Raw genomic sequence first — 18,025 nt, 5'->3', positions numbered from 1 at the left:
ATTATTCATATGGAAATACAAAATTAAGAAACATGCATTGGTAATGGTATAAATACAGTAGGATCAACATAAAAAATAGTCATTAAAAAAAAAAAAAAAAAAAAAACAGCTCATGGAAGCCTCCACTGTAACAGTTCCTCTAGTTGGTGGAAAACAACCATGTGCTTGTATTGTAAAAACATAAATCATTTTGATCTTATTCTACTGAACAAAGAGAAGTCAAAGCAAAGTAACCACATATACATTATACCACATAAACATGTACTTTGGTCAATAGACAAAAAGAAATGGCAAGATGACAAATGCATCAAATCAGTGGACTGAATCATTCAGACATAGTATGGAGTATGATGTGAAATGTAAAAGCAGCTTTAGTAATCCATGTGGAATAGTCAATTTAACTTAAACATTGAAATAGTGGTAATAAAAGCAGTGTAATGAAAGCTAGTGGACCAAAGCAGCACAATAAACAATCAGTTTGGTTAACTCTTAAGTGTGTGTACCATAGATTCTTTAGATATACTTTCCTCCCCAGAGACAGGTTGGTGTTGAATATAGATACTTGTATCTCTTAAAAATATAGATAATATGCATGTAAAAAATACTGTTGCACAAAAATATGATTGAATGTTCTGAGTTGATAATGGTTCATTTCCTCACTATTGTCAACCAACTACAACTTAGAAACAAAATGTACAAATATCACAATTTTGTGGCTTAATAAAAGTAATTGTTCCTCATGCTCATTTACCCAACGCTTTACAATATAAAATAACAAGCTTGATCCTAACTATGGTTTAATAGAGCTTCTTTTCTGAGCCTGTGGTGAAAATATTGTAAACCCGGCACAACAATCCATTTAAAAAATGACTAACAATCACCATGTTGAATGCATAATTACACTCCAATTGAAATATTTTAATATGCTGGTGGTGGCTTGTAATATTAGTGTCATTCACCAGGTAAGAATAGCACCTTGGAGCTACACTAGAAGCTCGCAGTAAATATAAGCGTATGTAGAGTATGCACAAAAAACAGGCACTTCTTAGCATATATGTGTATAAATTCACACATGATCATGTGATGCATAAATGCACATCCAAGCACACAGTGAAGACCTGAGAATGCCACAGTAAGGATACATGAAATAAGATCTCAAGATGAAAAAACTTGAATATTTAAATACATTTCCTTAACTACTTTTACTAAATGAACATGCATTATCTATTCTGTAGACATGAAATTGTCTTAAATCGATTAAACCCATCTCAAAAGAACACAAGTTCTTCCATGACATGTTAAAATGGTTTAGGCTTTGTATGGCACTTAGCGTTTCCTAACCCATCTCCTGTTATGTAGTCCTAGCTCCAACTGGCTGACTCAGCATCACTTTTTCCAATAGTGTATCCACATTAAAAATATTTTATATATTTTAAGCTTCATCTAACTAAAAAGGAGCTGCTGAGTCACAGTGTGCTGTTCTCTGAAGGAAATGTGTTGTACAAATCTCATATATTTTTTATTTTTAACATGTATATCCTTCACGCTTAGGCAGAACCTTGAGGTACACCTGAACTAACTCTAAGGCACATTGGTGCACCAGAGCATATTTTAGATCTCCTGAAGTTTATAACATCTCTGGGATTGAACGCGACTGCAGGAAATTGTTCAAATTATTATCTTGTATCTGCTACAATTTCACATGAATGCTCAACATATTAATTTTAATCCCGCAAATGAGGCGGATAAAGCACAGCGAAATTATCTTGAGTAACTCAAGCCTGTTGTCTCTGCACAACAGAGACTGTGTTTATTCTTCAACAAATGATGAAATTAACGTCCATCTGAAAATTGAAAAAGGTCCAAGGTTAAAAAAAGGAATAGAAAACGTAGGCTTAAAAGCCACTAAGAGTCCTAGCCCATTGGCATAGCCCGCTCCTTCACTACACCATGAACTGGGTGTAACCCTCAGCGCCTGTGACGATCACATCCATCCAGATCCTCATGGCCTCAGGAGAGGGAGCGACCATGTAGTAGACTCTGTCATGGGTCTTTACACTGAAGGTCAGGGAGGGATTTGGGCTCTAAAAGGAGAGGATGAAACGAGGAACAGTGTCAGGAATAATGAGGGAGCGGAATTGGGGAGATGGGGAATGATGAATGGTAAGTGGGTGACAGATAGAGGAAGATGGAGACAAGAATTTTACAAGTAAAGATAATAAATAATACTTTTCAGGAGAGAAGTAATTTTCACGCATTGCTTCTGTAGCATTATATATTTACATACCTTATGTGCATTCTTCAAGTGGTCGTAATACACCTCTTCAATAGCTTGGAAGTAGATGACTCCTTTTAGTTTGGCTTCATGTTTGTCTGCAGAAACCAAAATGTGTGTTAATGTACTGAAGCGTGTTCACTTTTATTCATTCATTATTGGTCAATATTTCAAATGCATGTACAATATAAGAAATACAAAATATTAAATACATTCAAATATATCTGTAAATAACCTGTGTGTGTGCACCTATATCTATCTGGCTGCGCTGTACACACTTCTATGTGGTAGTGTTTGTGTACACTTCTGACCTACAGTACCTGAGTAGTAGGAGAGCGTGCGTCGGTTGCGGTCAAAGACGAACCAGCGCTTCTTCCAGGTTTTGATTTTGCCTCCCATTTTGATCAAGTAGCCACGGCAGGTCTTTTCAGAGATGGATAAGTGGAAGCATGTGTCTGGGCTGTGGCCCGCCGACTCAATGTGAGCCCGCAGGTCAAAATCGTCCTTACGCACCGGCAGGTACCGCGTGAGTGGCCTGGACTGGAGAGAAAAGAGGGAACGGGTTCATTGAAAAGGAGAGGGATTTGGTTCAAGTCCATATATAGCTTCTTTTGTGTTTATATAAATTATACAAGGCATGCAGGTGTATATCATGTGTTGGATGGATTAAAGTATAAGATTCTTTCTTCTGCTGCCAACAGTCGATGGTCCAGGCGAGAGAAAAAAAAAAAGATGATGGATGAGGCTTATGCTAAGAACTGTCAGCACAGACATGACTGAAGCCATAAAAGGAGACATCAAGATCAAAATGATCTTTTGTATAAAATTACAGCATTAAAAATATTTTGTACTGTTTAGAGAAAGCTTTAAATCATTTCCTTTTTCATAACGCTTCACTGGTTGCAATCAGGGTCATACAGTTACAGATGTGGGTCTACACGTGATTAAACACATCCAGTACCAAAGAATAAATCACATGTTGAGAAATATTTTCTCAAATGAACACATCTTAAACGCTCCGGTCTAGTTTCTCTTTCCTACCTGTGCCCTCTGTTTTTCTCGCAGTTTCACCTCCCGGTCGATGAGTTTCTGGCGTCTGCTGGTCTCCTCCTGTAGTCTTTTCTCCAGGTCCTCCCGTCTTTTCCTCTCCTCATCCAGTGCCTGCTTCCGCACTTCCATCTCTTGCTCCTGAGGAATAATTGAAATGTTAAATGGTATAAAGGCCAATTATGTCATTTCTGAAGAATTTTCTAGTTAAAGTACTGCCACTGTGTCTTTAAGTTTGGGTATTTATCACAAAGCCAAATAAAGTGACAACATGCATGCTTATATATACACATGGCCTGTCTCTACCAATAACAAACTGTATAACAGTGAAAGGATGATTTTATCTCGTAGTGACCTTGTATTCAATTAGGCGGCTCTTCTCTGCCTGGGCTTCTCTCAGCAGACGCTCCATCTCCTCTAGTTTGGCCATATTTGAAGTACTGGCACTGCAGCAAACAAGCACATACAACAAACATCAGGAAAGAAAGCAGGGGAAAAAAGTGTTCTTTTCCCCGTGTTATTCTCACCCTTTACCAAAGGAATTTATGATCAATGAGAAATATTTTAGATGATAGATGATAGATGCTGATATGCAGAAAACAGAACCATAAGGTCAAGCTTCCTATCTTGTCCACACGAGGGCCCTTCAAAACGCATTAGCCAGTTTGAATCCAATGTGGCAAAAACAAGAGAAGAATTATCTGCACAAAACAAGATCTAAACACAGAGACAGTTTCACTTGATGGCGAACATGTTGAAACATATTGAGACGCTCACAGAAAATGTATCTTCTTAGGAAACTAGGATGCCTTGGTGTTAGTCACCAGATTTTAGAACTATTGTACAAAACTTCACCTTCCTGCTTGGTAAGGACCACCAAACTGTAAGTCTAAGAATAAACTTTTTAGGAGTCTGTCAGCAGCGTGCAAAATAGTTGGCTAACCCCAGAAGTCTTTTTAAAGATAGGATGAGGAAGAAACCATTCTCCTTTAAGCCAGTTTGAGCCCCCAGAGGCACTATAGAGCACCTATACTCAATCACTGGGCCGGGGCTGACTGGTGGGCCTAAGAGCTCCATCTAGTGGGCTGCAGAGGAACTGCAGTGTGGTTAGATTAAACTAAAACATTTGGGGGGAATTTACAAAGCTATTGTTATTGTCCCAAGTTTTGTTTTGAATGCCAACACGAAACATCATCTGGTAGAGATGGGGTTTTTCCCCGTGTCTATGATGCTGCTTTTTATTATCTTGTTGTTTCTTACGTTGGGCTGAGCCAAAGAAAGATTTCCACCCAGATTGACAATAAATATGTATTCTATTCTTAAATAATCTTGTGAACGGCTCATTGCATGACTGGAATATGGACTCAAAAATATGAAGTGCAAATCTCCTTCATAAAAATAATCCAAGATAAAGTGTAGGGTTTGTGCCAATTTAAAATGGCTTTATAAAATATTTTAAATTACGTGTTTACCTCTGATGAAGACCTGTGTCGGTTCATCCCTGATAAAGCCCTGTGTTGGTCATTTTAAATTATTTTATCCATGTAGAATAAAGGCATTTTATTTTTACACAAACCAACACTCTGCCTTGGATTACTTTTTTGTATTTAAAGAGACTTGCATTCTATATTCCACCCACGCAATGAGCTGTTCACAAGATTGATTAAGCACAATACAACTGAAGGATCCAAAGAGCACCTGTATGTGATTACCACAAAGACCCACATATGTTCTATTCTATTCTGACTGCTTTCTGACTTTTCCATGTTTTCAAGGAGTTACATTTACAATTAGTCTGAAAAAAAGGCTACACTCCCCTGAGAATACTCTTGATTAGTCACTGTTTGTGTGAGCTGAATCAAAGAGGAAATCAATTAAGAAAGGAAGCTTGGATGTCAAGGCAGTCTAAGGATCTCTTTTTTCCCTCTCTTCGTCTCTGGAAGACGTTTTGACTCTGCTGTGACTCGGTCTTCGCTTTAGAGTCATATCTCTCAGACTGCAGATGGTCTACACATGACATGCATCCTTGACTGACATCACATGGAAGGGATTTGTGTATAGGTTTGTCAAGTTAGAAATTATTTTTCCCTCTCTAACCTTGATGCAAACACACATACACACTTTCTCTCTTATCCGGAGCCAGAATGAAAATGGATACCCAGTGTTGATCTGTGATGATGTCACAACATTGTTAAGATGAATGGTACACATTAGATTCAGTCTAAACAAATCAGGAAGGAAGGGAGGGTTAGAGAGAGAGGTAGGGTACCCCAAGTAACCCAAAAGAGAAAAAAAAAAGGATTTGGAGGGAAGGTATGAGAAACAATAAGAGAAAGCGGGGAAAAGAAAATGCTTTCCCTCTCTCATTTATATTTCAGATGCCAGTTTTACATAAAATTACCACAGCACTAGATTTTGCCATAATTTTAACTGAATACCACCAATATACATTCTAGTGAATGTTGGATTTGAACATTTCCCTATGTCTGTTGATTGTTAAACACTTTGCAGGTAGATAGCGTGTTCATTATGAATCACTTTCATTACAAAAACTACCTAGGCAGAGATGTACGTAAGAAAAGATAAGAAAAATATGACGGGTAGACTTAATAAAATCAGTATCTGTGATGCATTTAAATCAGTATCTGTGATGCATTTAAAATCAGTATCTGTGATGCATTTAAAATCAGTATCTGTGATGCATTTCGTGCCATATTTTAGGTTACTAATTGCATTTAGAAACAAACTAATCTTCCAGCACTTATCCCGTTTCCTTGTACTCACTTAAACATTAATCCAACCTCCCTGTAACATCCATCCTTTCCTCTCCTCCTCCCATCCCCTTGCCATTTTCTTACCTCAATCGATGAGAGGTAATCACACTCATAGTCATTATAGACCAGCTCGGTTCTATCTGTTCAAGTATTTGGATTACTTGAGAATAATTTTATTTCTCTTGCTCCAACAGTTGTATCTCCAGAAAACGGAACACATCACTGATTCCGGTTCTTCATAAAACTACTTTTTTTGTCCAGCACTGATCCAGGTTTCGACACATGCGTCTTCCAATCCAAACTAATCCTGTACAACACAATCCAACTGGAACCTCACTGAGGATATCAGAGGCAGCCTGTTCCAGGAAAAACTTGCAGAGAGGTCAATCTGCAAATGGTTTGGGGCTGTGCAAATTCTATCTACAGAAACAAGACCATACCATTCAGAGAAACAAGAGGAGGGGAGACAAAAGACAGATGCAACCACTGTAAAATGGCAAGAAGGAAAGCAAGCACACATGGTTTTAGTCCAGACGGGGGGTGGACCCCTAAATCTACCACACTCATACTGGTTTGCTCAGTTCATCTGGACCTGAGGGGGTTGACTGTGAACACACACACACACACACACCTCATGTTTTCCGTCTTCCGTAACCTGACCCAAAAAACACTAATCAAAAGTCGTCCTTAACTCATACAACACACTTAGTTCTACACATCTTATTCTCCAAGGAGGGACCATGAAAGGCGGGAAACCTTTGCAAAGCAGCTCCACACAATTTTTACATTAACTCCCTTTCTGCTCTCTTTGTTGCCCCCCCCCAGCCCATTCCAACAGTCAATGTTTCATATTATGAACACAAAGGGAACATTTTTGTGTTGTCAAATTTTAAATTGTTCGTTTGTCTCTTGTCATATTTCAACTTTCACTTCTATCTTTGTCTGTCAGATTTTTCAAATAATTTTAGGAGCAAAGAAAGTAGCAGTGAGCAATGTTCATCGGCACACACTTAACATAGAAATATCCAAGTACAAACACCTTAGTGAAGCTACTAAACCCTGACAGGCTTCATTGTTTAGTTTCTGTTCCATCTATTGATAGCCACAGACATACAAACACGTTTGTTCATACGCACAAGCTGAAGTCACCTACCTGGAGACATTATCAGGTGAGCAAGCAGAGATGCTGGTTTCAATGGAATCCGTGCTATCGACACTCATTGTGTCAAAGGCCTGGTTTTCGCGGAAGCCAAAGGCATCGAGGTAGACGTTGGTCTGGGAAGCTGCTCGTGAGCCAGGCTGACCTGGAGACACACACATAACACACACAGAGAAAGAGAAATAAACAACGTTATTAACATTAACAGTGACCAACGTTATTTGTTCTTCTTATGCACGTGTGCACTCTTCTGTTGTACCTGTCTCTGTCACTCCATCTGGGACAACCGTTTGCCCAGATGGCTTCAATTTTGGATCACAATCCCCCTCCACTGTGAAATGCTCTTATACGTTCAGTGAAAAATAAATCCACACCTTATTGGTGTAACTAATCTTGATAAAATGTGTCCAAAAGTGAAGTACAGCAGAGTCCTAAAAGTACTTAAGGCAGTCCAAAGATGTCTGGAAAGAAAATAAGATGTCCTCAGAAGTAGAAGGAGGAATGACGACCAAAATGATTGTGCAGATACTTTAAAAGATAGACTAACTCAGCCTCTGGGTACAGGAAGAAACACACAAAAAACCTGATACCATCTGCGCCATGCAGCAGACCCACCCCTCTGATGAGCCAGATCAAGGGACCAAAGGGACTCAGGGGCCACATAGACACGTAGCAGTGTTCGGGAAAAACTGCAGTACTCTAAAAATATTTCACAATACATTTATTTTTCCTGCATATCTGTCGTATAAAAGTGCGACGATGGAAGAGCTAACTAATACAAGATCAAAATTGGTTGATGCACTGAAGTAATTATTATTTCATTCAAAATAGAAAGACCATATTAACATCAAACTTGACATGGAAAAAAAGGCACAGGGTCATGGAGGTAGCAGACCATCCTTCTATCTTTCAGCAGTTTAATCTGCGTTCCAAACAACATGTCAGCATACATCCAAACAGAGGGCAAAGGGATTAGACTCTGTGGTAAATGAACAGCACATTTTCTTAATGATGGGAAATGGCTGGTTGACGTTTGTGGCAGGAAGTTGACTGAGAAGAAAATCTACTTCTATACAGTTTGTTTTGTAACAACCCTTTGACTAACTAATGCAATAACTATCAAAGTATTTTACTCAAACCGGTACCTCTGTTCTTCTCACTCACACACACAAAACAATACTCGAAACCACTTGATGGAGCAGCCCTCCTCTACTTACATTCCTGCACTATCTCCACTGACACATAAACAAATGAGAAACTTTGTGATCCAACTAAACAAAACGACATGCGCACACACATAAACATAACACACAACAAGGGTGGATGTTACCATATTAGGTGTGTTCTCATGTGACAACCCGGAGATGAGTGTTTGTTTGTGCGAGTGAAGGAGACACGAATATGAGAGGAAACTAACAGATAGTCTTTGTAAGAGAAGTTACATGTATTCTAATGTATCTGTACACTTACAAGTACTCTCTTTATCCTTATATATGGTTTTTCTAAGTAAGTGTGTATGCATATGTTTGTATACCTTTTTGCAGACGGCGAGATTCAGTTTCCTTGTTGGATAAGGAGAAAATTCTTGGGAGAATGCTGCCACAACTTGTGCTCTGTACCAAGGGATGATGGGCCTAAAAAAAAAAGAAAAAGAGACCAATCCTTTTTTACTAAAATGTTAATAACAGTAATTTTAAAAATACGGGTTTGCATCTTTAAATGACACAATACTTAACTATAATTATAATATACACAACACAACGAAATGGTGAATTTGTGAAAATAAGCAACAGATACACCAAGCAAATAATTTGTTTGAATTTATGTCATTTATGCGTACATGAACATCTATATTTATGTGTACCTTGGTTGGGTAGCTGCGTCCCAGTGTTGCACACATAAACTGGGGGGTCATGATGGGTGTGGTTTTCTTCCTGGGTAAGGTGTCACTTAGATGGGAACCCCCTTCTCTCTCAGACCTCTTCTTCTCTTCCAGAAAACGGAAATGCTGAACACACACACACACACACACACACACCATAAGAGAGGGGAAGGTATGTACACAGTTAATTGACAATCCATTGTTTGTCATTGTCGTTCAACCCAATTAAAATGAGTGAACAAAATGGATCAATTTAATTTTAGGTCATAGAACATTGTCCCACTGCTTCAAGGAAAAGAAAGTTGCCAAGTGTGGGATTTGAAATGTTGTACTTACACTTTTTTATTAAGAATATAAAAAAACACACCGTGGCAAACAACAATGCATACTCCAATTCTTAAATCCAGATTTATTCATTTCAGCCATATAAATACATTCTAATTTATTCATACGAGTATAAGATGGGATGGTGTAAGAAGATTAACTTTATTAATTGAGCACTATAACCAAAATTTTGAACTTGAACAATTATCAATTATTTACTATAATCTACAGCAATCAATCAAAGCAACTGTGTACACTGTGCTTCTGGTTTTGACACATTGTGTTTGTCAGGTAAAAACAGACAAATGTAAAGTTACTGATACTCTAACACACACACACGCATTACCTGCCTGTGTCGGTGGTGGTGTTTTTTGACAGGGAGGGGAGGTGGGGGAGAGTCAGGGAGGGGAGAGGGGTCTCTATATGACACCATGTTTTCTGGCCAATGCACAGAGGGCGTTTTGGGGAGGGGACGGGGATAAAGATGGGAAGAGGAAGAAGAGGAGGAAGAGGAGTGACAGTCGGCAGGTGAGGATGAAGGGTAGAGCTTCGAGAAGAAGAAAATAAATATTGTCAGAAAACTGAAATAGGGCAAAAGAATTGGGGAAAACACTTTCACTCACACTCACACACACTTTGTAAGCGTCTGTTTACTTAACTACCCTTAACACCACGACACACACCTCATCCTCCGGTGGTTTGGGAGTGTCCTCGTCGGGGGAGGAGTTTGCCTCGGACTCAGGGGAGGCATTGGCCAGAGTGCGCGCAAGGGTGGGTTTAGGGTCCGCCCCAAGATGTGAGTAAAGCTCATTGATTTCACTGACTGTGACATAGCCCTGGAAAGTGTCATGTGGAGAAAGGGGGGAGAAAGAAGGGGTGAGGCATAGCATGACGGGAATCAGCCATATTAATGACAAACTTTTATTAGTTTATTAGTTGTTAACATGATGCAGAATTTGGTGGCAATTTTAGTCATTTCAACTCAAAATAGGAACAAGTCTTGTCACTTGGAAGTAAGTTTCTTTGACAGTTAAGGGTAACATTCATTCAGTGGTTTATACAAGGCAATATGCATTATAAAAAGGTTACCTCGGTATTAATACATGTGTGTATAAGAAATGCATAGAATTAATGAAATAAGTCTCTGCTCAATTTCCTGTAACCTCTTTCCTCCCTACATTGAAGGGACTGGCTGTTACACCAAGAAACTGAATAAAGGACCAAAGGATAGGAAGGAAGGATGCGATTGATTAAAACTGACTGATCTAGACAGAGAGGATAAGAGAAAGGAAAATATTAATGAAACAAGACAAAAGTACCTCCGCATTCTTGAGAGAAGTAGCGGAGAGGAGGGAAGCGAGGGAGCACGGGTTTAGCAGAGGAGGAGAAATTGCGACAGAGGTGGTGTCACGGTAGGCATCACTCAAAGACTGACACACTTTAGCCAGAGAGGCTATATCCTAGCAGAGAAGGAAATCCCAACGATTAAAAAATGATGGAAGTCCTGCCCACCTAAAAAGTTGAGAGTTCAAAAAGGAGGAAAGTGTCAAATTTCTTGTCTGACGGCTATCTATCAATCTTACCTCCCTTAGAGTCAATCCTCTGCCACCAGTGAGGTCAGCATATTTCCTTTCCAGCATGTTGAGGTTTTCTTTCTCCTAATAGACAGAACAAGGAAACAAAGGAAATGAAAAAAAAATGTTAAAAACAAAATTAACCTCTTCTTGATTGCTTTTGCTTCTCATTCATACACAGAGGCCAGAAGGAGGGCCACACGCATACACATGCAAAGATAGATATCTTTGTACCCTTTGCAGCATTGCTTCAAGGGTGATCCTCTCCTTCAAGAAGCTCTCCTTCTCACGCTGAGCCTGCTGGGTAATCTGCGTTGCCTGCTTCTTCAGAGTTAACAGTCGTTCCTGAAAGAAAAAACGAAACCTGCTTGTTACTTGTTTTTATCTCACTTTTAAAGCATTACACTAACACAAGAGCCAAAGCTACAAAATGAAAGAAGTTTATATGCTTTTCAAACCAGTTCAGTCAGAGATTCAACTTGAGTAGTAGATCAAATCTTAGATACAACTTAGAAAATTTGAAAAAGGCTACACGTCAGTTAAAATGTTTATTTTTTTAATGTATTTGAACCCATGGATTTTCAAATCAAATCATAACATTATACACAGACAGCTGTTACCTTGCGAGTGACACTGCTCCGCTGGTAGTTTGCTATGTCGCGGAGATGTTGCTGCGTATGGGTCTCTTTCTCGTCGTCCTGCCTGCTCTCTCTCTCCAGTTGTTGAAACTCCAGGTCCTCAAAACGCTTCGACTCTGCATCGAGCACCTCGCAGTCCTGACACACAAACACACACAAGAAATAAAATAATGCACAGGTAAACAGACAAAGGCAAGACAAAGGAAAACATGTGTACAGGACAGACTTAACTAGATATTGCTTTATAGCACAAACACTTGATAAAACATGCGAGACGCAGGTTAACAAAAGGATACCAGTACACAAGACCAAATCACTTTTACTCACACATTCACAAGGGATGCATGGCAGTTAAATGCATGCAATACATCGACAACATGTAAAAACCTGAAACCCTTGTGCTAATTTTGACATTTGAAAGTTTTAGTGATGAGAATCAGGAATTCCCTGTATGAGTGACATGTGAATCATATTAACTATAAAAACTGTGTAAGATGAAACTGCTTTGATACAAACAGAAATATGCAGGCATTCATGAATCAGAAAGCACTTACTCTCGCAACAATAAACTGACACAGACAAAAGCAAACCAGACACAGATCCCATCAACACTAAACAGTCATGCAGAGTAATCCAAAGCATAACCGTTGTCTGAGTAAACATGCATCGTGTTACGTACAGTAAGCATTCCTACAAAAATACAGATGATTTCAAAGGATTGTGTCTTCAAGAAATCTTTTAACACAACATGTGGGAGGAAACTGCAGCCCCCCCGAGTAAACTGATCTAGTCAGGTAGAGTGGGAACTGTAAAATGCCCGTCAGTGTGAATGTGAGCATGATCTTTTTGTCTGTCTCCATGTGTCAGCAATGTGATTGACTGGAAGCCTGTGAAGGGTGAACCCTGCCTCTCACCCAATAAGAGCTGGGATGGATGAATGAAGGATGGGTGGATGTAGGTCTGCACAACTATGGCCAAAATGATAATCAAAGTTATTTTTTATCAATATTGAGATCATGATTTTTGGTACAAAATATTTATTTTGCTCTTTCACATTTAAATAAACAGAGCACTGCTTTCACTTACGTGTTGTACTACTATTCTACTAATTGCATATTTTTTTGCATTTAAATATAACTTAAAGGAAGTCAGGTCTTTGCCTGAATTAAGTGCATCTATATTTTGCTCATCAGCTCTCTGAAAGACAAAACAAGTAATATACTATACTAAATCATCACTCTTCTACTCTGAACTGAAGCTGCAACAGTCAAGGCTGCAGCTGTAGGGTTGCGCGCACAGCGTCATGTTGGATCCCCAATTGTGAAGCTATATATAAAAACATTGCATTGCCCCCCCTGGTGGATGGCTGTCTAGAAAGCACTTGATTTGATATGAGTTTATATGAGCACATTTAAAAAACACCCATACGGCAATTGATTATGTACATTTAATTGCGGAAAGCCAAATTGTAATCTGGATCAATATTAAATGAATTATGCAGCCTTGGATGGATTTTGTTATGCGTCAAACACTAAAGGGTGAAGCCTTAGACCGTATGCCCAAATGTAAGTGTATTTCTATAATAGCCAAACAGATCTTAAAGCTGTTGAGATAGTATATACACTAACAGGATCAACTCTTCTGGTGAAATGAGGAGATGTGTAGACATAGAAACCTGAAGAGTTAGATCGTGAGAAGCGAACAAGAACAAGCACATGCAGCAGGTAAAGATCAAAGGTGGCCGTGGGTTGGAGAGCAAGTTGGCTCGGGAAAGAAAAAGTGTGCTTATTCACATCCAAGTTCAAGTACGGGAGCATCACGTGTCTCTTTCTAGAATATGTTCATGTGAACACCTGTCTACAGATACTGTATGTTGTGAGTGTCAATATGCATATGCATACATACATTTGCCTTTGCCTTGTTAGGTGTGTGTGTATGTGTGTGTGTTTTGTACTGACCCTGGCCAGCTGCTCCTGCAGGGGCTCCTTGGTTGCCTCAGGGCAGCTGTCCAGCTGGGAGCGCTGCTCACACACAATCTGAGCCAACCTCTCTACTCTGCCCCTTTCTGCCTGTAGCAACTCGCACGCCTGGCATACACACATGTACATGACACATAGACGCACATACACGCCCGCACCAACACACAAGTACACATTTGTTTATGCGTACAAACAAACGAAGAAACAGAGACACATATGCACACGCGCACGCACACGCACACGCACACAGGACAGAGAGAGGATGGCAGCGTTAGTGGGACTGGGGAGCCACGGTTAGTCACTACGGCGACCAGGTCAGCAAGGTTAGCCTAGAGGGAGGGAGGGGAGGGAAAGCTGGAGAAAAAAAATCATCTACCAAAGAGATGGAGAACTGGGGAGGTATTGAGTAGAAATGAAGGTAACATGAATGGTGTCATGATCTCTTTCTCCTGCCTTTGTTTGAATGGAAAGGATTGATGGAATGAATGAGAAGGAATGGCTCAGTAGATTAACAGTCCTCTCTATAAATAACACAACATATACACACGCCCCAAAATCTGTACAAGCACTCAACTTAACCTGCCCTTCAACACTCATGTATCTGATCATTTTGTTTTTTTTTCATATAAAGTATTAACCAGCTGTGGGGTCCGAGGAAATTTGCCAATCAGGCCAGGACTCAATCTAACAGAGGAGAACATCTGTATGCTAAACCGAAGCATGTACTCAGAACACCGACATATAGACAACAAACTCTATCTTTATGCACTTACACTCCCCACCCTGTCAATGATACCATATACTGGTAAAAAAAAAAAAAAAAGACACACACACACACAGACAAAAAGACACACACACACACACACACACACACACATACGCCCACCCACACCCACGGTCGTCCCGCAGGAGTGTGTGTAAGACAGGATCACTGGGTGACAGCTATACCCTGGGCAGTATTAGCATGATATATATTTGGACCGGAGACAGCATGATAGGGATTAACGCCTACCAGTTGGACACATGACCCCTAAATGTATGAGAGTCTCAGAGTAGTGGGTGTATTTTTCATAACCAAACGCAGACAAACATCATAGGAAGGGAAATGTTGCTTGTTCCAAACCACGCTGTGTGTACAAAACTTATGTTTCTCCCCTTGGCACAATAATACAAAAATATCACTTTCCAGCCCTTCAGCAAAGAAATACAAACAATTTGCAGAAGATGCCTCATCAAACGCCTAGTCTGTTGATTAATGCTCTCTTCACTTGGTCTCTGTGTCAGCCATTGTGAATCGTGTCTCTTATTGTTTTACAATTAAGAATAGCCTGTTAAATACCTTTTCTTTTTCCTGCTGGGACTTGGTCTCGAGGTCAGCAATCTTGTTGTGAAGTGATTCCAGAGCTTCTTTCTCCTGCTGGAGAGCAGCTACCTCCGACTCCTGCTCAGCCTCCACCAGAGCTCGCTCCAGCTCCACCTTGGATAAATACACACCAGTAAGTAAGCCATTTGTAGTGACATTGGGTTAATCCTTACTTTTATTAAAACCTGTATGTAACACTACCTAATAATGTGTGAACATGTTACTGATTATGTGTTACTCATTTGAAAATAAAAAAAGGACTTTTAGACTTATTATTAAGCCATGAATTGTTAAGATGTTGCTGCTGAGGATGTCTACCCAGATTGCCATCACCCTTCACTCTGTCTTCTCTTTACCTCTTGGGCAGATTCATCGATTTGGTTGTCCAGCTCTTTGATCTTTTGCTCCAGCTCCTCCGTGTTGTTCAGCACCTGGATCCTCTCCTCTTCCACACGCCTCACTTCCTCCTCTGAAGGCCTCAGTTCCTGTCCGCGGCGACGAGCTGCATCATCTAGAGCCTGGTAACAACATCATAAACAGATTAAAAACTTGATGAGAGCCAATGTTGGGGTTTCATGGTAATTGGTTGTAATAATGATCGCTGACACCACCAATTAAATAATGTGTTGACATCAAGTGGAAATAGGGGTACCAACAGTATTTGTAACTTCAAGACAGAAATAATCTATATCTTATATTAAAGCTTTATAATGTTTGCATTTTGAGTACTGAACACTGGTTTGCCGTGGCGGAGCAGTACCTCCTTTGGGCCCTGAAAATGTCTGTTCTTGTGAAGCAAAAAACTGTGGGAAGACACAATCACACATACACCCACACATACAAACACCAGCTGTCAATTCTACATTGTAGCACTTAGCCTGCTCTAATCTAATAAATGGTCTGTAAATATCTCCCATCTGTGTAAGTGAAGGATGTGTATATTGATAGAGTCTCCAACTGTAAATCCATATGCTTTACTGCTTAACCACAGAATGACACCGAGCAACTATATAAAAATCGTATTCACCAACTTGTGCACTCCCACTCTCTTTTTTATTTACACTGTGCAGCATACAGGGGGAGCTATTGGCAGAAATGGAATACAATATTAAGAAGTAGTTTTCTGAAAAACTTGACAAAAAGAAACGCCGAAAGGGCCTGTGTTTCTTCAGTGGCCCAGAATGGACAAACCAAACTCTGGCTCTAGATAGGGCCCTTTGCATTTTTTTGTCAGTTGGTTTCTATCGGCAACGTCACTGCCTACACACTTAACCTATTGATGAGTCAGGTTGTCTGTTAAATTATTTAAATCACCAATGACATTAAATTACATTCCTAACCCCTAAAAAATGCCTGTTTGCCAGTGCTGTCCAGCATACAACCCATGTTCAGCCAAGGACAGGAGGAGGGTCATAAGGTTAGATTACCTTGTTTGAAAGTCTCATTGTTGAAGGTAGGTGGCGAGTGCTCTGCTCTAGACTTCAAATTCTTACTAAAATCAAGAGGGCACTGAATACATCTCTGTGCTTTTTAAAAAGTCAAGGTAATGGAGTCTGAAAATAATAAACCTGTTGTTATATTTGTATGAGAGCATGTAAATGTGTATAAACAAATCACTTGTACCTCATTGGTCCTGTGTGCACGTGGAGAAGGTGAGGGGGCGAAGCTTCGCAGACTGACAGAGGGGGATTCGGCCCTGTTGTCTCGGTGACCGCTGCTGCGCCTCCGTCGTACCGGTAGATCATCATCATAGTAACCATTCTCTGAACCAGGGGAGGCCATGTGTCCATTCCCCGTCGTTCCATTAACAGCTGAAGAGTCTGAAAAGACCGATGGCGTGTCGTCATCGTCGTCGTCGTTCAGTTGAAGCTTCTCAAGCTCCTGGTTGATCTTCTGGAGATCCGCCACAGCTGAAGTGGGACTTGTAGCTGTGCCTCCTTCATCCCTCGCAGACCGGCCCAGCTCCGTACAAAGAGACAAGATGGTCTCTAGCCGCTGTCGCTCCTGAGATGAGCACACATACACACACACAGACGTGTTAGTTACAGTACGTGTAAATTTAGCAAAGCATTACACTTGTTCTGTATGATGTTGTCTAGGGCAGGTTATTCAAAAAAGTGTAGTTATAAGTTTATAGGCCTGAATTTAAGGTGTGTGGTTATTTTATTTTTTTCAGGTTATGATAATTTTACTTCAAAAAGGGGTAAACCTTCATGTCAGCTAACTTCAGTAACAAACCCAAAAGGCCCCCACCATTTATTTATTTATTTTTTAATAAATCGACCGCATCTTAGAAACAAAGTTTTGTGGTGCTTTAAAAAAAACAAACACATTTTATATTAAGCCCTAATGGGTGCTTGATTACGAGGTGAGATATATCAAAGTAGAGCATACATTATTTCAGATCATAACTAAATTTAAGTTACATGTCTATTAGTCAGATGTTAACTCAATGCCAGTAAACAACACCTTGTTATATAGATTCTGACATTGTAACTCTTCATAAACATGCAAGTGTGTTTGCAAATTGGTTAAAAGAAAAAGCACAAATTGAACGTTCTGTTATGTTCCAAACTATAGAGAAGTCACAACAGCTCAGCTGGTATTATTTCTTTCCATCGTAAAAAACAGTTTACCTGTGGAAGCATCGCAGAAGTGTTTTGCTTCAATTAAAAAGTCCCTGTGAAGTCCAAAATACACTCAGAACCATCCTGTTTCGTTTGTAATTTACATGCTCTACTTTAGTATATAATTTGTACAGTCTAGAAAGAATATTTCCTCTCAATGTGAATCTCTGGAGCAAGAGATCCCTTTTCAACAGTTCTGTCTGCCCGACCACAGCTATATGGGGAGCTACGGAGGCTGCAGAGAGTCAAAATATACCCTCATAGGTTCAGCAGTAGCTTCTCTTGAGTGAGAAATATAAACCAACACAGCAAGCCTGTGGAAGTAATACTAGAGCCGGAAAGAGAAGAGACAGAGGTGTGTGAATGTGTTTGCATGTGTGAGT

General features: G+C 39.9%; 1 protein-coding gene across 4 annotated transcripts in view; it reads right to left on the bottom strand.

The window, feature by feature from the left end:
* The window catches only part of phldb2b (pleckstrin homology-like domain, family B, member 2b), a 35,170-nt gene continuing 17,145 nt past the window's right edge, over nt 1-18,025 (bottom strand). For 2 of the 4 annotated variants that reach the window (XM_054622862.1, XM_054622858.1), the window contains 16 exons: nt 16,639-17,019; nt 15,372-15,533; nt 14,992-15,129; nt 13,632-13,760; nt 11,656-11,811; nt 11,270-11,380; nt 11,045-11,119; nt 10,145-10,297; nt 9,120-9,263; nt 8,790-8,889; nt 7,250-7,400; nt 3,678-3,768; nt 3,317-3,463; nt 2,596-2,815; nt 2,288-2,373; nt 1-2,084 (listed from right to left, as the gene is read on the bottom strand). In XM_054622862.1, coding sequence (XP_054478837.1) covers nt 1,944-2,084; nt 2,288-2,373; nt 2,596-2,815; nt 3,317-3,463; nt 3,678-3,768; nt 7,250-7,400; nt 8,790-8,889; nt 9,120-9,263; nt 10,145-10,297; nt 11,045-11,119; nt 11,270-11,380; nt 11,656-11,811; nt 13,632-13,760; nt 14,992-15,129; nt 15,372-15,533; nt 16,639-17,019 — 2,385 coding nt within the window. In that variant the 3' untranslated portion in view covers nt 1-1,943. The remainder of the gene's footprint in view (nt 2,085-2,287; nt 2,374-2,595; nt 2,816-3,316; nt 3,464-3,677; nt 3,769-7,249; nt 7,401-8,789; nt 8,890-9,119; nt 9,264-10,144; nt 10,298-11,044; nt 11,120-11,269; nt 11,381-11,655; nt 11,812-13,631; nt 13,761-14,991; nt 15,130-15,371; nt 15,534-16,638; nt 17,020-18,025) is intronic. The other 2 variants (XM_054622861.1, XM_054622860.1) reach the window with 2 other exon arrangements.

The sequence above is a fragment of the Anoplopoma fimbria genome, chromosome 21, assembly GCF_027596085.1.
Source record: "Anoplopoma fimbria isolate UVic2021 breed Golden Eagle Sablefish chromosome 21, Afim_UVic_2022, whole genome shotgun sequence".
Lineage (NCBI taxonomy): Eukaryota > Metazoa > Chordata > Actinopteri > Perciformes > Anoplopomatidae > Anoplopoma > Anoplopoma fimbria.
Note: the sequence above shows the minus strand (reverse complement) of the source record. Positions and strands in the feature narration are given on the sequence as shown.